Source organism: Venturia canescens, chromosome 9, assembly GCF_019457755.1.
Source record: "Venturia canescens isolate UGA chromosome 9, ASM1945775v1, whole genome shotgun sequence".
Classification (NCBI taxonomy): Eukaryota; Metazoa; Arthropoda; class Insecta; order Hymenoptera; family Ichneumonidae; genus Venturia; species Venturia canescens.
Genome location: NC_057429.1, coordinates 20004006 through 20027311, shown reverse-complemented (window position 1 = coordinate 20027311; position 23306 = coordinate 20004006). Strand labels below are relative to the sequence as shown.

At 36.9% G+C, this 23306-nt stretch overlaps 3 protein-coding genes across 4 annotated transcripts; 1 reads left to right on the top strand and 2 right to left on the bottom strand.

Moving 5' to 3' along the window:
* The first annotated feature begins 1737 nt into the window (after positions 1–1737).
* On the top strand, positions 1738–7214 carry LOC122416152 (G1/S-specific cyclin-E-like). Its single transcript, XM_043428864.1, has 3 exons — positions 1738–2830; positions 3570–4182; positions 5028–7214. Exons 1-3 carry the CDS (start codon positions 2817–2819, stop codon positions 5766–5768), a joined length of 1368 nt encoding a protein of 455 aa, XP_043284799.1. The 5' UTR covers positions 1738–2816; the 3' UTR covers positions 5769–7214.
* Positions 7215–8394: 1180 nt separating this feature from the next.
* On the bottom strand, positions 8395–17404 carry LOC122416627 (uncharacterized). Its single transcript, XM_043429696.1, has 14 exons — positions 17145–17404; positions 16661–16923; positions 16424–16586; positions 16052–16319; positions 15267–15571; positions 14870–14989; positions 14556–14760; positions 13358–13458; positions 11452–11711; positions 11185–11347; positions 10658–10922; positions 10266–10570; positions 10034–10153; positions 8395–9653 (listed from the first exon to the last, which is right to left on the bottom strand). Exons 1-14 carry the CDS (start codon positions 17199–17201, stop codon positions 9483–9485), a joined length of 2766 nt encoding a protein of 921 aa, XP_043285631.1. The 5' UTR covers positions 17202–17404; the 3' UTR covers positions 8395–9482.
* Positions 17405–17661: 257 nt separating this feature from the next.
* On the bottom strand, positions 17662–23169 carry LOC122416153 (myb-like protein I). Of its 2 annotated transcripts, none has more exons than XM_043428866.1 (5): positions 22937–23169; positions 20321–21459; positions 19628–19797; positions 19192–19381; positions 17662–18936 (listed from the first exon to the last, which is right to left on the bottom strand). In XM_043428866.1, the coding sequence occupies exons 2-5, from the start codon at positions 21005–21007 to the stop codon at positions 18736–18738; spliced, it is 1248 nt and encodes a 415-aa protein (XP_043284801.1). In that variant the 5' UTR covers positions 21008–21459; positions 22937–23169; the 3' UTR covers positions 17662–18735. The 2 variants fall into 2 exon arrangements, with proteins under 2 accessions (XP_043284801.1, XP_043284800.1); XM_043428865.1 differs by having other exon boundaries at positions 20321–21021.
* Between the last annotated feature and the right edge of the window lie 137 nt (positions 23170–23306).

Sequence of the window (23306 nt, the reverse complement as noted above, 5' to 3'; positions counted from 1 at the left end):
TCAAACCCAGAGAATAGAGCATTAAGAATCGCATAAGCAAAATTCAGAGCTCGGATTCAGGTCACGATTCTTACAAATGTCATATCATGTGAATCAATGTTTATTCGAGTTAAAGATGAACGAGCGATTTCCTTCGGCGCGTTATTGCAGCGGGCGAACGGTAAAATAAACTTGCGCCAAAACTCTAATGAAGATTTTGATCGAACGTACGAAGAATCCAAAATTCAGATGGCTCGGTTTTGATTTATTGAGGATAATTAAATTTGATGAGGATTTTACAGATTATGGATTTTTAATGAATGCTTTGGCAATATATCACTGAGTGAGAAACCAAGGGAACGATAACAATCCGACCGGAAATTGACTGCGATAGATATAGGTGTACATGCGGTCTAACTTCCTGTATTTTGTAACTCGCCGCTAATGCCCGGGTGATTTAAACGCCTGGATCGAATGGGACACTTTACGCAAGAATTACTTCACGAAAATATATAGCGAAAAATATTGTCGGAACATAAACCTTGAGAAACGTTGACGAAATAATTCCTCGATGTAAAACGATATTTTTCAATAAGAAAATTCAGCATTCCCGTTTCTTTCGATTCCGGTATATTATATATTTCCCCTCCCGCGCTCTCTTCAGCGCCTCTGACGGCACAAGTGAATAAATAAACGCAAAAATTGGACAATATGGACAAATTGCATTTATAATCAAATTATTTCAGTTGACGCCGCGCAACGGATGGCGGATTTACGTATAATTAGTGAAAAAATGTTTGTGTATTTAATTAAATAGAAAACGTAACATCGACTCTTCCTCTGCATCTTTTTCTTCCTCTTTATTTCATATTCGTATACTATATCGTCTAAACGAAACAGTTGCGTGACTTATGTACGTGGCAGGATTAGATAAAGACAGAACGAATGCTTCGAGTTTATGACGTCACTAAAAAGCGCGGTTGGCGGGATAGGGGGCGAAGTTTTACGCGCGTACGTTTTCCCGCGTGGTCTCCCGCTACAATTTCTCCCTCTCGCTCCTCTTTGTCTCTTTGCTCTTTCGCCCCGCGCGGGTCGTTTGTATATATATCTAGAAATTGGCTAGAAACATCTTCAAATATCTCTTATTAATCAAAGTTTCAATCGATGAATCATGCTTTTTTATTGGGTCAACATTGCACCTGTCAATTAATCCTCAATTACACAACATCGAATTCTTCAGAAGCACGATTAATGTTTACTTCGGTGACATTGTTGCGTCTTTTGTTTATTTCGCTGGAAAAAATTTCGATCAATTCGTCGATTGAAAAATTTGTTGGTTGATCAATATTCTTGACTTATTTTAAATGATGTTTTATTGTAGAAAAATTTATGATGTAACAGATATTAGAGCAGAAAGACATTTTTCGGCGACTCTCTTCCTCCTTCGCGCTGCCGTGTCAATGCTTCTCTCTCGTTTTCTCATTCTTGTTCTGTCCCGCTCAACTTGCCCCTCTCCTAATCAGGTCTCTCCCTGCTCGGATGTAACTTCTACCTCAGTGCATCCCTGTGTGTGTTGTACGTGTATATAACGCGGATAACGCGTTTGCCTTCACGATGAAATCAGCTGAGCGCCAGCTGTCCCGTAAACCGACCGACCAATGACAAGGCTCGCATATGCGATTCTCGCGCCGCCAACTAAAAACGTACACAATAATCCCGCTGATGCTTGTTGCATTCATCATTCGTGGTTCGCGCGAAACGCCAACCACGCACTCCTGTACCATCTCTCTCTGATTTTCCCGCAAAATTGAAACTTATAAGTTTTTTATGGGAACTTTTGTCTCGTGTGATCTTCGGATAATTGAGGAACAACGTGGATACGTGAAACCAAGTTTTTGTGATAAAATAGTGTGATATTTCGGGCGGGAAATAAGTGGACGATCTTGTGGAGCGTGGGTCTGCGCGCGGCCCCCAACGCGTCCAACTTTGTCCCGCTTTTATCGATCTACCAAACTTATTTTATTAGAGGAAAAACATTTTTCCTTTGGATAAACGTGTCAAGTGATTGTGCGAATAAGTTTTGGTTGGAAAAAATAATAATTTCACGGAAAAATATAAGAATAAACGCTAAGCGTCAAACGTTGGAGGACGCCGGTGCGCCCACGGAAAATCGTCAAGTTCCACATGACTTTGCCAGCTTCATTACAGTGGTTGTACCTAAGCATTTGTCGGAATTATTGACTCTTCAGAACTGACATACTTTTGAGAATATTAATTATCACTTTTCGTGAATTTCCCTCATTTTTTGGGAGGTTATGTCGTGTATACAGAGGGCGTGACAGTACCGGGAATTTTTAGAGCCAGAGCTCAGGGGTTGGTCCGAGGGTTTCGCGCGCGCTTCGTCTCCCGCGCTTCGACTCACTGTCTCCCGCAATTTTTCGCGCAAAAACCTATTCAACCTTATTACAAAACTATTTAACGAAAGCGAGAAAAGTATTCTGTTCTTCGCGTTTCATTGGATTTATTGTGGAAGTGTTAATAAACAATTTTTCTCTTCTCGAAAAAGAGGCTTTTTCCAACACGGCTGAAATTTTTGGTCGTAGTTCGGTGTGTGCGGTGTATGCCTGCATTATGGCGATCGTGTGACCGTAAGGATCGGAACGTGAATTCTCCATTAATTTTTTCTCCGGTTAATACACCGTTTATTTGAGCCATTTTTCCATGAAAATTTGGCTAAATCTTCGCACTCAACAAAACTCAAGTCATACAACATTCAACGAATAAATTGAAATCACGGAGATTCTTACAAAAAACACGTCATCAAAATCCGCATCAAGATGCCACAAACTAGGTGAGTCGCGCGAGAACATTTTTTTCATTTAATTCACCTACTCGTTTAACTAACATATTTTCCGGGAAATAAATATTTCTCGTGACCCTGGAAATATCCTTTTCTTTTTCTTCGATATCTGTAATCCTCCAAACGATATTTTATTTTTTTTTTTAATCTTAAGGAAAATTACGCGACTAACCTTTTTCGCCCCTCACGATTTGTCGAGGCGTGGGCTCGGGAATTTTGGGGCTTGGTTTTTTTCGGGGTTGCTAAATGACCCCTTACATTTTCATCGTTATTCGATAGAAATAACATCCATTTAACAAAATAATGAAGATCTTTGAAAAATATAATACAGTATGGTCAAAGATCAATCATTTTTGTACAAACAAGTTTTCAAGAAATGTACAAAGTTTTACATAAAAAAATTCCCATTTTAGGGTTATAGAAATGAGAGAATAATTTTCATTTTTTTAACACTGTTTCATCAAATTTTTAAATATTTCGGAGATGCATGGGTTTTGTTCATGGGATACTGTGAGGAAGAAAACAGGGCAGGAATCTTAGCTGGGCTTGCAATGCAATAAAATTTTCATGTAAACTCAACTGGGGGAGACGAGTTGGAAAATTTATTCACAAAAAATGGCTCCAATTAGTCACCAGAAATAAAAGACAGTTTTCCCTGCTTTTTCATTCATTCATTCCCTATCAAAATCTTCAGAAAAGACATGAAACGTTTGGTTTTTTTCTACCACAGTTTACAAGAGAAACAGCAGGGTTCACAGTCGTATTTACAATGCGGCAAGTCTTTGACTCAAACCCACAAACGTAAAAGGAGAGCTACAGAATTATCGGAGGATGCAGAAAATATATATCCTCCGAAGAAAGTGGCAGCACTGGGGAACAATTCTTATAACGAGAATTGTCACAGCTCGGAAGGATCCAAGACACCTCAACAGCAAAGTCTGCCTCTAAAAGAGCAACAAGAAGCAGCGACCTGGTCAGAATTGAGAACGGCCACTTGTTTTTTGACTCCTTCAGCCTCGAATGGGACTTCCCACAGACCGAGCCCTTTACCATCTTTCCCATGGGCGGATGGTGGTCAAGTCTGGTCCATAATGTGTATGGGTGATCAAAAAACACTGACTCAAAGAGATCCTGAAATGTTTCAACGTCATCCCACTCTACAACCACGCATGCGTGCCATCCTTCTCGATTGGCTTATTGAAGTGTGCGAAGTTTACAAACTACACAGAGAAACTTATTACCTTGCAATGGATTACATCGACAGATATCTTTCCACCCATCAAAACGTTCCAAAGAATCAACTTCAACTCATTGGAATTACCTGCCTTTTCATTGCTGCCAAGGTTTGTCCATACTTTATTTATTTTCTTATTTTTCACTAAGCGTTTAGCAGTGGAAGTTGATTATTTATAATCGTACAGTTTTGATTTAACAAATATAAGCACTGACAGTGAACTTTGAAACGAGTTAATCAAAATGTTTCCAAGTCTTCACTAAGAATATTTTATGCTGTATTTTTTATGAAACCTCCTTGTGATGTACTTTTATCTTATTCATTAATTGTGCAGTTTTTTACATTGTACTCAGCTTGCAGTAAGCTATTTTTAGAAAATTAGCAAATATTTTGAGTTTCTCAGGGAACTAAAATTTCCAAATAACTTGAACTCTATTTCAATCTGTCCTCATTATTAATTTTATTTTCGACTGCTACTTTCGTTAAAAACTGCAAAAAAATATATATTTTTCGCTTTTTGAAAGTTTCGAGATATAGAAGAAAAAAATCAACGCCTCAAAATGGCGGCTCGTGTTTGGCCGAAAATCGTGTTGAAGGGGCGGGAGGGGCTCGTGCATTGTTGAGTTTGGAGTCTCTTGCCTAGTGAAATTTGTACTTGCAATAAAACTGCAGGCTTTTTTCGATTGAATATTTGAAATATTTTTGGAAAACGTTAAGTTATTAAGTGCATATGTTTTCAATTAACTCAGCTGGGAGAACTCATACGATTATTATTCCATAATAAAATAATTTGAATAAAGGCAAGCCCAATGAAAAGTAGAAAATACAAAAAAAAAGAGAGAACAATTGAAAATCCAAGAGGATTTGAACATGAGTACGCGAAATTAATTTATGCCAATCTCAGCAACGAATTAATTGAACAAATAACCATGAATAATATTGAAATTGTTACAGGTCGAAGAGATATACCCACCAAAAATTGCGGAATTTGCATACGTGACGGACGGTGCGTGTACGGAGGAGGAAATACTAGGAAAAGAATTGGCAGTGTTGAAGGGTCTCGGGTGGAATTTGTCGCCGGTGACAGCGCCGGGATGGTTGAACGTATACATGCAAGTGGAATCGGGCGACTGGTCGAAGCCGAATGCATTTATATATCCACAGTACGGAGGTTTGCAGTACTCTCAAGCGGCACAATTATTAGATTTAGCGACATTGGACGAGGGTAGTTTGAAGTTTCCTTATAGTCATATAGCAGCGGGTGCGATTTATCATACCCAAGGACGCGAATGTGCGTTGCGAGTATCGAGGCTAACGTGGGAGCAATTGGGGCCCTGTGCCCGTTGGTTGAGCTCGTTCGCAGCAACAGTTTCCGAAGAAAGTTCGCAGTTGTTGTTGCTTCGTTCGTCCGTACCACCGGTGGAAACCCATTCCGGCTCTGGCTTGAGAGCATCAGTTCCAAACATCGTTATGGACGAGTCCCATCGCATACAGACCCACGTAGTAGATTTAGCCATGTTGGAAAAAGCCCAACAACGAATGACTGTCGAATTATTACAATTGGATTGTATCGACACTAATTTAGATTCGGTCGGCAGTCCTGATCAGAGTGGTATTCTTACGCCACCCTCTAGTAGTCAAAAAAATTCACCAACTCCTTCACCACAAATGCCACAATTACACCCTTACACGTAATTATTATTCCTCCCTCGGGGTCGTCTTTTTCGATCTCAAATTTCGATATTTTTTCAAATCTTTAACTACTCGATTTCTCTTTGGAGCTTCAACATAATTTATATCACAAGAAACAAACGAAGCTACAGAAGCAACTAAACAAATAGCCAATGCAATAGGAAACTGAAAGAAATTCAAATTCTACTAAAATTCCCTAGGACGTGGCGTTTATTCGATTCTCGCTTTTTATCACAATTATCGAACTATTCGAATTCGCCAAATTAAAAAAAAAAAACATATATACCTATATGTATTTATAGTTGGGGATGATTAGCGACGAAATAATATTGAAAAATAATTCAAGTAAAAAATTGATCGGTAAAAGTACTAGCTGAGTTAACGATCTTTCTTGGTACCTTTATGAAAACCGAAAGAATTCAATCCATGGAAAACACAGAGACACGAACATTGTCTGTTTTTATTTTTTGTTGAATTTCAAGATTTTGATCAATTTTATTAATCGTTCGGAGTCGGAAGGAGAAGGAAACAAAAATCGGTTTCCATGTTTGAATTCACAAAAGCATGACGTAATTTCTTATACGTCTCACGAAGACGCGAGAGTCTCGGACTGCCAATATTTCTTTAAGCGGAGTTTTGTAAAAACTGACAAAATGAATTTTTCGCAAAATCTCGGCGCAGTTGCGAAGTCAGCAATCTTGACCAATTTTTTTTTCGTTCATACAATTGGGTTTTTCGAACTCGCCAGCGAATGTGTACATAGTAGTTGTCGAAACAATACAATCGAGGAATTTTCAGAGATAATTACAGAAGAGAACCAAGTTGTGTATTTTCAATTTGATTATATATTTTTTCGTTTTTTGTTTTTTTTTTTGTTAGAAAACACATTTGGTTTCTCGAAAAGACGAAATATAATGGTCAATTTACCAGTGTGCCTTCGCTCTGGAAAGGTATGTGATGAGGAAATTAAAAATTGGAAAATCATTTAGGAATAAAAATTGAACGGTGAAAATGTTTATATACGTTCGTACTAAATTTTAGTGCCTTAAAAACCGCAAGTGCTCTTACCTCGTTTTAAGGTGTTGAGGAGGTGAAATGAAGAGAAAATTCAGCAACGTTGTAAATAGTTATTATTTCCTTCATTTTATACCCTCTTATGTGTAACGCGTTTCATAAAAGTACATTCGCACGTATGAATGTGATTGAAAGTTTTTCTTTTCTTTCGTAAGAGTGCATGCGCGAGAGAATGTGTGTATATATTTTATGATACGAGAATTTACGTTTAAGTATGTAAAGAGAGGGAGAGAGAGAGAAAGAGAAAGATTAAGGTAGAGGAGAAATTTATGGGCTCTTGTGGTGTGCGATTTTTGTATAAACTTGCATGCTCCGACTATTGAGTTTATACCCATTTGTAAGCAGAGATTGACAATAAACGCAAATATAAACGGATATTGGAAAAGTGGGTCCCTTATTATTCTGTTGAAAAAATGATTTTTTTCTGCTTTCAAAATTATTAATATCGCTCCAAAATGATTATAATTTGAATGAATTCAAACAGTCGTTCCAGATACTTCCACTTTTTTAAATGTTATTATTACGTTGATAAAGCGACGAGAGATTTTTTCTTCATTCTTCGAAGACATAAACACGAAATGTCTTTCCCTTTATTTCTTTTGTTCCCATCTAACGTCCCAATTCCTTTGTAAGATGGGGGAGAGAAGCTTGGGTAAAGAAATGTTCGAGAAGAAGAGGGGTTGCTTTAACCGTCACAACCGGATTGAAATGGCGCCAAAAAATGCTGCCAACGGAAAAAGAAAAAATTAGAAAAATTCAGAAGAAAATTTTATTTAATTTTTTGTCAGAATGATTCTTTGTTTTAGACGTACATATATAAAACGAATTTGCAAGTACGTGTACTGTAATTGAATCGAACATCGCGAATTTTGAACTCGTTTGTGTTTTCTACATTGCCGACAGACGGTTCAAATCCATAAAATTACTTTCAGAGGATTTCGTATTTTTTTGAAACTTTAAAATATTTAAATTATTCTGCAATCAATGAATTTATGAATAAGATACAAAATGCCATAGAATGTTGAATGAACTACGCACTGATTAGATTTCTTTGTTACCGACAACAGATAATGACAAATCATTTGGATGATTTTTTTTTGTATTCAATGGTTGGACTTACCTGCAGAGTCCAGTTGTGGATGCGTTCGCGTTTCAGTGTCAAAATGAGGCATTTAAAATTGGCGCCTTTTCATATCGCAGACGAAGCTGATACATATGCAAACTTTCTTAAAAGCACTCGACTGTAATTAAAATCTCTAATGGTGATCACTTCAATGTTTTCATCATTATTAAAAGTTATTTTCGTTAATTTAGTTCGCTTATGCCACGTTGTTTTTATCCTGAGTGTATACGTTAACTAAAATAGTGAAGCTACGCTTTAGATTAGATCGGTGACTTCAAATGACTTCATGATTTTTATTTCCATGGAATCAGAGTCGGAATTTTACTGTATGTGGGTACAAGTAATAAGCCTAGGAACAGAGAAAAGGGAGGAAGATTTCGAGAACGGAGACTGATGAACAAAACTCGTCATACGAAAATAAAAAAACTGAAATTATGTAAAATAATTTATGTATACACATTTGTATATAAGTATTTATGATACATAGGACAGGCATGTTCTGCGACTTAAATTCGTTTGTATGTAGAATTGCATTAAAATAAAGTTAATCGTTTCCCTCTTTGCTCCTTTCTTCGTTCGCTTCCTTTTTCTTTTAGACTTGAAAAAAAAAGATTCAATCGAAGAAATATCTGTTTACATGTCGTTGAAAATTCTCAGGAGTAAGTGGATCAAGAGAAATTTCATTGCGACGTTCAAAACGACCGGACAAAAAATACTAAAATATTTTATAAATAAATTTCCTTTAATACTGAATCACGGTGGCTTCGACGTCGAACAGCCAGCATTCAAACATGTTTCTTGTTTACTTTCATTAAACGGGATAAAAATAAATTCGTGTATCTGCACAAATATCCTTTGTTGTCAACTTTATGGAAACGTTTGAGTTATTTTCTTTAGTTCTGAAGCAGCACGCAATGAGATATACTTTTCATACTCCAACAATGACGTGTATGTTTTTAACGTGTTTCTTTTTTGTTTCTCGCGAGTTTAACGCGCCGAGGAACATTCCCCTAAATCCTATATATTTACGTAATTATATAACCATATATAATTTATATAATTATATAATCAGCCTGAGATTGCAAACTTCATATACGCTTGTGCCACTTTCCTTCGTGAAATTTTTTTCTTCTTTTCATTTATTTATATTTTCCATATCGTCTCGCGAACGTAATTCGACGAGCCAAGAGAAATATTTCATGAAGTTATGTGAACAGGGAGATAGAGAAAGAGAAAGGAAGAGACAGATTGAGTCGAAAGCGGCGCTAAGAGATTTTTGGGTAAAAAGCGCAAAAAAATACGATGAATCAATTAGATAGAAGATTAACCAACGATTCGACAAACGAGACTCTTTTTTTGTTCTCCGTTAGAGGATAATACGGATTTTTCGAGTTTAGAGCGCGAGTGCTGCTCTGGCTCTCCGTTTGCCGGCTATCTAATATTCATACGGAATATTGTTTTGTTTTCTCTTGTTATGTTTAATTTTGTTTTCTTTCAATTTACTTTCGTTCTAATCGGATCTATGAGATCGGAGGAATCTCGAAGTTCACGCTAAGGTTGGCAGATTGAGCTAGTTTTACGATCGTCGATAGCTTCACAGCCACTCGGGCTGCTTCATCCAGATCGTCGACTGGTACGATTTTTAAACCAGCGTTCGCAATAAGAGCCTTTGCCTCATCGACGTTGGTTCCCTAGAAAATAAACGACATTTTGACAATGACAATTTGTTCTACTACAAAGAATACTAATTATCGTTGCATATAATTCAATAATTTTATAATAATGTTTGAAAATATTGCAAAAAAGATCACACCAAGATTCGCTATCTTCGATACGAATTGGAATTTCTCCCTCAGATAGTTTTCATCAACGGTGCAGTTATCAACTTTTATCATTCATCAAAAAACATAATTTTCATTTTTTCCCACTGATACTAACGACTAGTTCAAATAGTTCAATCATTTTGACGAACGTCATAAACAATTTCTGAGAGCCATGTTTATATGTTCTGAAAAAACGGCCCTCGACCATGCAAGCATTATTTCAATGAGAGTTCAAGAGCGTAAATTACCTGTAGTCTAACAACAACAGGTATCTTGAGGTCAAGTTCTTTAGTAGCAGCGATAATTCCCTCGGCGATAACATCGCATCGCATGATTCCACCGAATATATTTACGAGGAGAGCGTGTACCTGTGTAAATAAGAAGTGTCAATAACGTCGCGGATTTGAAGAGTGTTTTATTGATCATGTTTAACGGAATTCAGATAATTTAGGGTTGAATGTTCGAAGAAAGCCTTTTTACCCTAGGATCCGAAGTGATGATTTTGAAAGCCTCTTTGACAGCGTCTTTCGTAGCTCCGCCACCAACATCGAGGAAATTTGCTGGTTCACCACCGTGCAGTTTTATGATGTCCATAGTAGCCATAGCCAGACCAGCGCCGTTTACCATGCAACCGATGTTGCCGTCAAGCGCGATGTAGTTGAGATCGAATTTAGCGGCTTCAACCTCTTTCGGGTCTTCCTGCGTCCAATCTCGAAGACTGAACAAGTCTTTCTGTCGAAATTCGGCGTTGTCGTCGAATCGACATTTGCAATCAAGAGCAAAGTCTTGGAGAACAAAAGAGAAAATTCTCCGTTAAAGTTATCAGAAAGCCAACAATCATTGAGAATTCGTGGAGTTTTTAATATTCTTACAATTTCCTTTGATATCCTCAGCCAATGGATTGACTTCCAACAAAAGAGCATCTTTCTTCAGAAACATGGCATAAAGACTCAGAATGATTTGCGATATATAATCCTTGACGTTTGCCAAACCCAATTTAACAGCGATTCTTTCCGCCTGGTCTTTTGTTATTCCTTTGTTTATGTCGATTGGCTCGTACATTATTGCGGTTGGATTGGTCGCTGCTACCTCTTCGATGTTAACACCACCTTGACTTGATGCAATTATCACAGGCCCCTGAATTAAGAATGAACGAAATACTTAAGCCTTGGAAAAAATTTAGAAATAATATAAAATAAATATAAAATTGATTTAAACAACATAACAACGTAGCAATATCATTTCAATTTAATCCAAGTTTTCCTCCAATCTCATCGAACCTGAACTGGCAATCATTGAAATCATAAAGTTTATTTCGTTTCAGGTATTTCAGGAATATTTCGATTTTCTATCAAATTTGGACCAAAATTTCGATGAATTGTTAAATTAGGAAACTCACTCCAAATGCACGTTCCATCATAACAGCAAGATAATATTCTTTGCGTGGAAACATTCTCTGGGCTACCATCACGGCATTGCATATTCTACCGCCTTCGCCGGTTTGTTTAGTGATCAGCAATTTGCCTAGCATTTGACTGGCCAGAGCTTTAGCTTCTTCCGGGCTAAAAAAGGAAACAGAAAAATAGAATTGAAATTAATTTTCATTTAATTTATTGCACTACTGACTAGTATTGCAAAAGCAAATCTTGAAACATCTTGCACTTACGTTTCACACATCTTCACTCCGCTGACACTGCTGTCTTTGAAATGACCTTTTCCTCTACCACCAGCAAGGACCTGGGCCTTGAGAACAATGTCCTTGGTGTTGAGGTCAGCTGCGAACTTTGCGGCCTCATCAGGAGTTCTAGCAACACCAAACTTTGGTGTTGGTATACCCGCTTCATTCAGCAAACTGTAACTTATGTGCTCATGGACGTTCAAGTTTCTTACGGGCTGCTTAGCCAAACCATTTTTGCAGCCAAGGATCTGGAATTAATTACACACATTTTTGTATTTGAAAATTAACATCTTCCCAATAGAAAAAAATTAAACCTCATAAAAAATATGATCAACATAAGTTTTGAAACGTCGCACAATCACAGACAAAAACTGCATTTTTCACAATATTTCATTCATTTTTTATTTTACGCGTTATACCGATGTGAATATGTTTATGTCAGATGCTGTATCCATAGAAATTTTATGTTTATCAATGAACACCTGAAATTCCAAGGCAATCCATTGATATTATTTTTGCGCAGATCGCATGTTTGATGAATATTATATATTCAATATTATTTCAGAAGGATGTAAACAAAAAAAACAAAAAATACGATCTTGGATGAAATTCTAATCGAACACCTTGAACATGCATGCCCTTGGCATTGAGTCAGTGGTCAAGAGAACCAGAGAGAACCGTGTCTATTTTGGTAGTGCATGTATAAGAATGCACGCTCATGAACGTTTGCCATGCATGTATGTTGATTGACAAATCTTGATAAGATCAAAGTATAAATAATACGTATTGACGAATGAATGTTAAGATACCATCCACCCATTCATTTTTTTAATCAAGCAATATAATAAAAAAATGTTCAGTGTTTCGAACGAAACTATAAAAATTATATGCAAAATAATTTCAAGTTTGATGCCAATTTTTGGGATTTATAAAGTTTGCAAATCTTTTCCTACAGTCTTTTCAACTTTAGTTTCTGCACGCAATTGAGACCCAAATAATAACAATGGTTTTGCAGCATTATTTTTGCACTACTTTGAATTGTCTTGTTTTCTGTTTATTATTCGTTTTATTCCAAGTTTGAAAAATGGAATATTCTGATGTTGAAAAGAAATTTTAATAGTGTTGAAATTATTTTGAATTTTAATATATTTTCAAAACACAAAAGTGACATTACGGTACGCCTGCTTGAGATAAGGGTGTTCGTAAAAATTTGTAAACTCGTTAGAATTCTGTAATCTATAAGGACGTTAGAAACGTCAGTTGATATTGACGAAAGAAAAAACAGCTGTGAAAGAAGCACTGGTGGGATGAGTGAATCATGCTCAGCATTCCATCAGGATAAAGTTATAGATGACGACAATCAAGATTCGCGGAGAGGTAGGCAGTTCACGCGACGATGACGTGAAAAGTATAAAAGGTGTGTGTGTGTATGTCCATAGAAAATGATGGAGGAAAGACACAATATAATTATAAAACAGAGAAAAATTGAATAATTCATTTGTTTCGTTCGATTCGAATGAATTTGAAATTTGTTGAAGTGTCATATATTCCATGAATGTTTTACAAGTGCATTCATTTCTTATCAAGTTACATAATTGTTATAAATTTTGAGGACAAAATACGGAAATATGTAAAATAGTAAAGATTAGCAATGTAAAGAACAACGAGCGAGAATCCTTGGCTTCGAAACGCTTGACCCTGGCGCTCAATTTAGCAGACTACACACGACAAATCTAATATGGTGATCGCCCCACTCTTCGGGCCGATCCCGAAAAAATGTTCGCTCACTCGGCAATTTTGATTTTATTTAACAAAGAGCTCTTTCTACGTAATTTTTCCAATCGTGATATCCCGAGCGTTGAATGTTTCTTCAAAATAAATGGATCGAACGTACCTTGGCACCGTTAAAACGGGTGAGATTCTCCGCTAACGATATCGTCCGAGACAACATAGTAGCCATCTTTCTTTGACTGCGACGGCAGTGAACTGCTAGTGCTGAGTGTCAATCCGCCAGCACCGTTCTCGCGCTTCTCCCCCACTTTACTATATCCTGACATATATTCTGTGCCGTTTTATCCAACGTTATACGTTTTCATATATCGAGTATGTACAGGGTGATGAAAAAGTGAGCTTGAAGCAATAAAATCGAACGAGAAATTGGAAACCATTATTTTCCTATTAAAATTTTGACACGTCAGTCGTTTCTGGGAAAACCCAGTACATTTTTAAAAAAATTCATACAATCATTCCTCAGTAGGAGTATTCGGGGCAATTAGTATACTGTGAATAAGTTAATTTGATTGGAAATTCATCGACGCAAGATTCATATTGTCAGTTTTTTACGTATGGGATTTTAAGAATGTGCTATTGTCAACGAATCTTTATGAATAAAATGAAATTTTCTGAATTAAATCAATATTCCACGGAATCGAATGTTTATTATTATTATCGTTGAGATTTCTTGAATAAACAATTCGCAATTTTACGACGGTTCGAGAAGGCCGTGACGAAATTTCGATTTCAGTCATAATAAAATACTTATACAACCGAGTCAAAGTCGAGACCATTTTTTGCATTTTGTGCTCACGTTTAATCTGGAGTTGCAGCAGCGACTCGGAAGCAAGTCTCATAAGTATAAGTGTATATAAGCGATTTAATCATTGAAGAAAGATAAAATCAGTTTCCTTAATCTTTGATCACCCTATGAATATATCATGATAATGCGTGTCTATAAATATGCGTCTTTACCATCATCACAATTTACGCGGGCTCGTACTGTTTTTTTTCTTTGTATTATGACGTAAGCACGTCAAAAGATGGCAATGACAGCGGTGTTGACAAGTTCAAAGTCCAAAGAGCGCATATTTGTACTTCGTACGGCGAGAAAGGGCAGGCCACTCAAAAATGCCTTATAAATAAGGAAAAAAAAATCGATTCTGTTTAACAATGGAAGCACATTCATATATTTACATCGACGATACATCAATTCTACGTATTTAATGAAAAACATTAATTGACAGTAGAAAAATAAAGTATATGATGCGTTCTGTTAAAAAATGATTATTGGTACGATGACTTCGATGACTATTCACATTCTGGCGCATACTTGGAACGCCTTTTAGCGCGACGTGCGTCTTTTTTCAATGTAATATTAAGTTCGAGATTCATGGACTTTGCCAAGTTGACCATTTTCGCTAGTTTCACAGACGCATCCGCCGCCTCGCTCATGTCATCGATTGGAATTATTTTCATCTGTGATTGCGCTATGAGCGTACGTGCCTCGTCTACCTTCGTGCCCTGATTTCGAACGAAATTTTTATATCCATGAGAAATATTTGCTCATACAAAATTGGAAAAATTATTGAGTCATACGATGTGATTTTTTAATTTACCATTTTATACATACCTGCAATCGTGCTATGACGGGAATTTTGAGATCCAGACTTTTTGATGCTTGAATTATTCCCTCCGCTATTATATCGCATCGCATTATACCTCCGAATATATTAACCAGAATCGCTTCCACCTGAGCAATCAAATATTTGTACACATCCGTGGATTTCATGAAAAACTATTACTCGTACATTTTAAACACGCAAATTTACCCCCCAACGATTAATATTTTAATTTTATCACAATTTCTATTAACACGTTTACTTTGGAGAGCAAAAAAATAAAAAATTCACTCAAATAAACGATTTTCATTATTTTTAAAATGATTTTCTTTCCATCTTCCCCAGAGCCTTGATATTTTGGTCAGTAGACAAAAAATGGTCGATATTTGCACATAATAACGAATGAACCTTCGGATCAGCAGATAAAATCTTGAAAGCCTCCATCACTGTTTCCGCGGTAGCACCGCCACCAACATCAAGGAAATTAGCTGGCGAACCACCGTACAAATTGATGATATCCATGGTGGCCATTGCGAGGCCAGCACCGTTGACCATACAGCCGATGTTACCGTCGAGTCGAATGTAATTTAAATTGAATTTCTCGGCCTGAACCTCCGCGGGATCTTTTTGTGACCAGTCGCGAAGGGCGAACAAATCTTTCTGTCGAAACTCGGCACTGTCATCGAAGTTGCACTTGCAGTCGAGGGCGTAAACTGCGAGAAAAAATGAAAATTTGTCTAAAAGTTTCCCAGTGTTTAGTTAAAAATTTGAGGAGAATTTCCATCGATTTACGAAACTTCTACTCGATCTAGTCAAATATTTCATATTTCAAATGGAAGAATTTATTTCTGTATTCGTGTATAATGAAAAAGTTCTCGTTCATCACTCCGCGTCGATGTGACCTATTTTAGCAGGAATATCGATAAGTACTCGGCCTCTCTTCAAACCTCCAACTCCCCAATCATTCTGGCCTTGAGAAACTACAATTTTTAGTAAGTTCATTCGAATTGATGTGATTTATAATTCTCCTGATATATCGATAAAAAATTTGCAAATTAGTGAAAATAAATCGGAAAATGAACGTTTCTCGGTAAATGCATGGCGAAAGCGAATTTTTTCGAATTTATTTTTGTCCTAACTCGAGTTAAGGTGAATCGAATTTTGGAATAATTTGAGAACCCGGAGAAGCTTACAGTTGCCACAAATGTCTTCGACGAAGGGATTTATTTCCAAGAGAAGAGCGTCCTTAGTGATGAAAAGTTGGTAAAGATTGCAGAGCACTTGGGCAATTGCTTGCTCATTTGTCTCGTCGAAGCCAAGTTTTCCAACAATTTGACGAGTCTGTTCACCGGTTATTCCCGTCGTTATATCGATTGGGAAATATCCTATAGCTTCAGGATTGCTCGCTGCTGTATCTTCGATGTTAACACCTCCTTCGGTTGAGACAATTATGACTGGACCCTGAATCAGAAACAAAATTGAAACTATTTGACTAAGGAAGCATTGCTGAACAAAATTTCTTGCTCGTGTCGATACTTTTTAACCATTTCATGATAATTTCTTACACCAAAACTCCGTTCCATCATGACAGCAATGTAATATTCCTTTCTTGGAAATTTCCGGCTGGTTATCATCACCTGATTGCAAATTTTACCCTCTTTACCGGTTTGCTTCGTGATGAGCAAATTACCGAACATTTTGCTCGCATGGTCCTTAGCTTCTTGAGGTCTATTCAATTATTCGAGTATCAACGACGATAGAAACATGAAGTTTATAAAATTACTTGGAATATTAAAACTCACGTTTCACAAAGCACGACACCACTGACATTGGTACCTTTGAAATGGCCTTTGCCACGTCCCCCCGCGAGGACTTGAGCTTTCAGAACAATGTCTCGGGACTGAAGTTCATCAGCTAATTTCTCAGCTTCTGCAGCAGTCGTTGCTACACCGAACGGTGGTGTTGGAATTCCAGCATCTTTCAAGAGTGTGTAAGCCACGTATTCGTGTACGTTTAAATGCCTTTGCTGTTGTTTGAGCGTTTCCGGTCCTCTGAATGCTAAAAACTAACACCGGGCCATTTAAGCAGATTGATCTTTGCGATTGTAGTGTCTGCGAGTTCGGAATCGACTGTAATTTCGGTGCACAAAAAAATTTTAGGTTGAACGATTCATAAAGAATTAAAGAGAAACTCCGATTTTTTTATCAAATTCAAAATCTCTCAACATTTTCAAGACTCTTGTCGATAATAAGAAAATCCTTGGCATTGAATTGAGCCTGGTCCCACCTGTTTTCCAACATTGACGACGCGATATCTAAGCGCGGACAAAAGTCGCGATGACATTTTTCCAGTATCCAACAATTCACTCTTATAATTTCCATCCGTAATTAATAACACAAATTAATGTGATATTGAAGAAGCCACGGCCAATTATTATGAGCGCGTGGAAGAAAAACTTGTGATTTAAAAACGTCACCGAAACGTCAAACTTATTTGTTCTCATACGCGACCAGCGGTGAAACAAAAGAAGTTTTTTGTAGTTTATGAAAAGCGTGATTGAAGCTTTCGCGCGATCAAGAAAATCAGCAGAGACTGACCATATTTACGACTTGTCTTTTTCTCCTTCCCAACAAATTCTTGATAACGCTATTTTTTATTCATTGCCGACGTTTTAATTTTCTTTATCCCTACGAGAATATCAGTCTGTTGCTAATTTTATGATTTTTGTTTTCACGCGTTCTCCGAACGCTCGATATAAGATATCACTAAGGGAAATGACATTGGGCGAGTGAAAAAAAATCGCTTTTCCTTATCTTCTGTACATTACTTAATAATACAGATAATCGTGTTTTATTCGAGAGCGAATATATCTTTAGACATTTTTCCTTTGTTTTTCTTTAGATGATTTCGCTCGAGATTTAAACGACGTATCCTAGTGACAGTATAATAGTTAATACACTTTTTACATTACATATTAGTCGTAAATAGTTTCTTTCGTGTATCCTCCTCGTTTCTTCTTCGATTGTTCTCTATGCGACAACGTCTATTGAATTTCGATAAGTTTTCAACGATAATTTGTCTCGTGATTACAATCTGAGCAAGGTAAATCTCAGTTCCGTAGAATTGCTCAATCAAATTGTTAAGCAGTTGATTCTCCGAGTTAAAAAAAATTTTTTTTTTTTTATTACGTCACAGTAAATTGCTATCGTGATTATTGCTCGCGATGTTGTTCGAGCCTTGAAACTACTCGATGGCGCATGTGCGAGCTACAAAAAACCGTTGTAAACTGCACACAGAGTTCTTCAATTACTCGACGCAACTTCTTTAATCGTTGATTGTTCATTTCACAGGAAAGCGAAACGTCTCATATGCTTTCCCTGTAATTTACGACAGCAGCAATAATACTAGTTTAAAGAAACAAAAAACTATAATGGTCATCGTAGTGTCATTGTTAACAATGACGTTAGTTTCGGATAATTTTACGATTACAAGGTGGTTAAAAGAAAACGTGTCCATAGGACACAAAGCGTGTTAAAGGCTCTTGAAAGAGAACGAAAACAATGAAAACGGTAAGCTCATTCAGTTCTGGAAAATTATTCTCAACTAAAAAGCCAAAACGAAGGGAACTCAGTGGTTTAAGCTTCAAGATTCTGTACTTGTACAGACGATTTCGAAGGAGGCTACATCTTTCTTTGATTCTATCGTCGATTTAAGAGTTCCAAACTGTTTTTAGGCATTCAGAGAGGAAACAAAGATAAAAACTTTTCTATCCCGCCTCTTCGATACAGTCTTTGAGTTTCTTATTATTCTTGTGAGAGCCTTTTTCATCTCAATATTTTCTTTTTTTTGCTTCGAAATATTCGAGTTTGCCATGCACTTAAAAGCTAAATCGATCGTTGAGGGTTCGCTTGGTCACGCCGAGATTTCCCGTCAGACTGTATATCATTTTGCTGAAGGTACGATCGTCCACGGAAGTTCCGGCTTGCACAATCGGCGGTACGTTGCGAGAACGTGATCGTGATCGCGATCTCGATCGCGAACGTGGCTGCTGCTGGGTAAACATCGGAGGTCGAGCGAGCTGAAAATAAACAGTGCACGTTTACATTACCCCCTTGTATTCAAAGTGCAATCAAAGTTAATTTCTTGTAACGAAGTGAATTCGAAATTTTATAAAAATTAAATGAAACGTGTTGTTTTATATGCGAATTTTGTTTACGAATTCAGAAAAGAACGAATCAATGGTATCAAAAATCAACCCGTACCAACTTTTAAAAAATTCAAAGATGATAAAAAATGTATTATTTAAGGGATTAAAACGTTATGCATTTCTTACAGATGCTAAATGCTGAGGGTTTGGTCGGAATGGTGAACGTCCTCTTGCGATCGATCGAGTGTTATTTACTCCTCCTAAGTTTTGTGTTTGTGCGAGACTCAAAGATCTTTGACGACTACCAGCGGGTGCAAAATCTTCACCCAGCGTACACATAAAATTCACATTAGGATTTGAATTCATCCTCAGAGCGCTATAAATTAAAAAAAAAACATTATTTCTCTTACAAAGTCAAAATCAAACCCAATTATAATATTTTCTGTTTGTAGAGCTCAGGGTTATAGTTCTTTTTAAACTATTTTATATAAAATAATTGATTTATGGTTGCAGATCCGAAAGGATGTGAGCTATTGAACTCATTTTGATCTAGTGATAAAATATATGTCATGAAACCACTGCCTTTTTTGCTTTTTAAAAAATGAATGAAAAAAAAACTCACTTTATTCTCATGAGTTTTTGAGCGTATTGGGCACGACGCTGAGCTCGTAAAATTTGATCAGAACGGAGTCCAACATTGCCGAAATTTCGTTGTGGTGTGAGAATTTGTTGACGACGTTCAGCAAGAGCACGCTGTTGAAGAGCCGTAAGAGTTTTGCCGTTGTGAGGTGCCTAATACGAAAAATAGAACTTTAAATCACGCTAAAAATTTATTTAAACAGAATCAATGAAATACAAAATTAAACTTGTTGTCGCTACTTTATTCTTTTTTCCATTGGGAGAAATCTACGAATTTCTCCGAAAATTTTTCGTCGATCATCGTCGAGAGAAAAGATTATTCTTCTGGCATTTCTTGGCTATGATTGTGCATCATGTACGAATTTTAATAAATAAATCGGTATTCTTGATATGGCTCAAAGTAAAACTATTTTAATTGAACGAGATATTTCATGCAACAACAAAACTTTCTTTTACACTGTGTTTATGTAGTATTTAAATCATACCATTCGGTAAATTCAACATTGTATAACTATTCATCAGTCAAATCATCTTTTTCAGGTTGAAAAATGAGGCAACAAATTTTTAGTCTATAAGAGCTTGTAAAATTATATCTGGTTTGCAAGATCTATCAGAAAATGATAAATTTTGATCCTGTTTACCAAACTTCAATCGACTGTATCAAAAACATACTTACCCTGTAATCATTGGGCATTTGCATACGTTGATTTTGACGCTGAAGCAAGAGTTGTTTGGCTCTCTTGACACGATTTCTGTAAGCAACTTGTGCAGGGCTTTGATATCCCAGACGATTGTGAACAGAAGTAGGATCTCGAAGATTGGGCATGCTGTTTGTTCTCTTGAGGCCACCCTTGTTGTTACTGAAGAAGCGTTTTGTTGTGGGTGTAACGAGATTAGTGCGGCTTCTGCTTCTGGATAACCCAAATTTAGCACCCATGCCACGTCTTGTGACAAAGGCTCCTCTCGCATTAGCAATATTGTTGTTAATATTGCCATTGTTTTTGAGCCGATTGATGGCGGTGTTGCTGCGTGCTCTTACAAGACCATTGTTTACCACGGGCAAGTTATTCTTCTTGTTCTTCTTTTTGTTGAAACGTTTAGTAACAAATCCAGCGACAACATTTTGCAACTGTGATTTTTGCTGTTGGCGTTGTTGCATTCGTCGTTTTTTGGTCAATGGCAAATTTGCCTTGATATTTTTTACGATTCCGCGATTTTGTAATCCTCCACGTCGTAGATTGTTATTCGAATTGCTGCGCACTCCGTTTGCATTGCGATTGTTGCGTTTAGCTCCACCTTTTCCACCAACGCCGACCTTTCCCTTGGCCGCTACAGCCTTTTTCTTTTTATCCTTTTTCTCCATCTTTATGATGTCATCTTGAAAAGAAAATTATTCGCATTGTTTTTTTGCTACTCGATTTTCCCACAGCCTCGAAGAATTTATTGGGTTTTGTTGGCTATTTTGTTGGCTATTTTGTGCCGCTAATATATCCTTGTGCCAAAAGAGAACGAAGGAAAAACTTCAGAGATTATTATTTCGTAACAAATTTGTTGTCTTCCTGTTATTCCCCTGAGAAGTCACTATCTTTTTGTTGGATATGGTAATCTTAATCATTTTCGCTAGCTTCACTCCGGATGGTTTGAAAAACATAATTTCGACGTAACCCGGTCTTTTTTTTGGTGGTGATTCTTTTTGCCTTGTCGGAATCTCTCATCTCAGAATGTCTGGCCGTGTCAACGTAAATTACTCGTGCCCCACTAGCTCCCGAAAGATGAATTGTGGATGGATAAAGAAAAATTTGAAGGGACTCAATACTAATGAAACAAGGAAAATAACTTGTAATAGAAAAACTTTGAAAGAAGACATTTTAATGGAAACATTGGAATAGATTTAAAATAATTTTCATCAACTTTGAAATGATTGCATGAATTTCGATTTATGTAAAGAATTTCTTCACTTTCATAAATTCTCTATTTGGATATTAATTTCTTGGTTTGTATCAGAGAAAAACTATTGTCATAACTCTTCACAATTGAAATTGGAGATGATTTTTTAATTTTTGGAGGCAGCTTGAATAGGTTAATTGAGAAAACATTTATACCGAATATTTTATGATTAGAAAAATAATGGGATAATCGGATGATCGTTCTGTTCCTTTTTTTTGTCATAGAACTCTTTCCTCTTCATTTTTGTGCAAACAAGTTTCGTAATCCAGGTTCAAAGATGGCGTGATAGATTTTCTGCACCTCGCTGCGTTAATCGACGTTGTTTCTTCGATAGGAAAGGATTTTCCAGGCGGAGTCATGAGTCAGATAAATCATTATTCTTTTTGCTTCACTCGTGATTCAAAAAAATTTATAATACGAAGATCAACGTGATAGGTTTTTGTGTTTTTCATTCAGAAAAATAATCGAGGGACGTTCGAAATAATCCTCGTATGTGATGACGACATATTATTTCATTCGTCTCGAATAACATGTTCCGGAAGCAAAGTAAACACGCTTTCCCACGCTGTGGACGTTGACGAATGTTCGAAGCATCGTCCCTCTATATTTCTCGAATTACTTCATTATTATTATAAGATTTTTCAGATATGGCACGAGTGTTGTATTTTTAAAAAAAAATTCTTGTGGAAACCCACACTTTGGAAAGTCTCATTCTTTCTCGTTCCAATTTTTCCCCACAGGGCATGAGTCACGTAGTCATGAACAAAATTTGTTTTTGGTTGCCTCTTACGAGATCCAGCGAACGAGTTCACTCGCCACTTTTACGTCGACGCATATACATATATACATATATATATTTATATACATGACTGAAAAAGTTTCGGGGTAAAATGAAAAATCTCACGACTAACGAAAGGGATTTCCGTCCCAAATATACATGACTCGTTGGCAATATATTTCAACGATTTCTCGTTTTTTTTTCAGTTGCTCACGTAAAGCAACTTGGAAGAATGTAATGAACGAGTTTGCGGGAGGTGTGTGCATAATTTTCAGTCGATTTTTTCGTTTTTCGTCTCTTTCCCTTTCATGGTTTTCTCCGACGCCATTTTGTGTTGCGCACATAGCAGAGAACATGCACGACCAATTTTAGTATGCATGAATCACGTATGTATAAATATATATATACATCATTTGGATATATGCATATACAATTGAGGATAAATAGTAGAAGATATGGCAAATATATGTACGAGTTTCTATACTCGATAACTCGATGCCAACTGTATTGATTTTCATGGAGGATTATCACGAGAGGATTTAATTTTTCGAGACTCTCGCCACTTACCAAGAGACATGTTCACTTTAGCGTCAATCTCGGCCATTTTTCTCTCTCCTAGAAATTCCGGAATTTCGTCACACGCGCACCACGACGGTTCAACTCGATAATGTAGCCGATCCCGAGTCGCAACAATAACGAGTAATCGGCACAATTATTTTCGGAAATTATAATCGTGATGGATGATGTATCTTTTAATGAACGTTGTTTGATGAACAGATCAACGAAGCTCAGCGATGACGGAAAGAAACTACGACAAATGAGCTGGAGGATCCGTTTTATAGAGATGCTTGACGCGCCACCTACAAGTTGTTGTTGCGACCCCCCCTCCTCTGCCGGGGTTCTTTGCCGTCTGCCGCTGTTGGCGCTGTCCTATCAT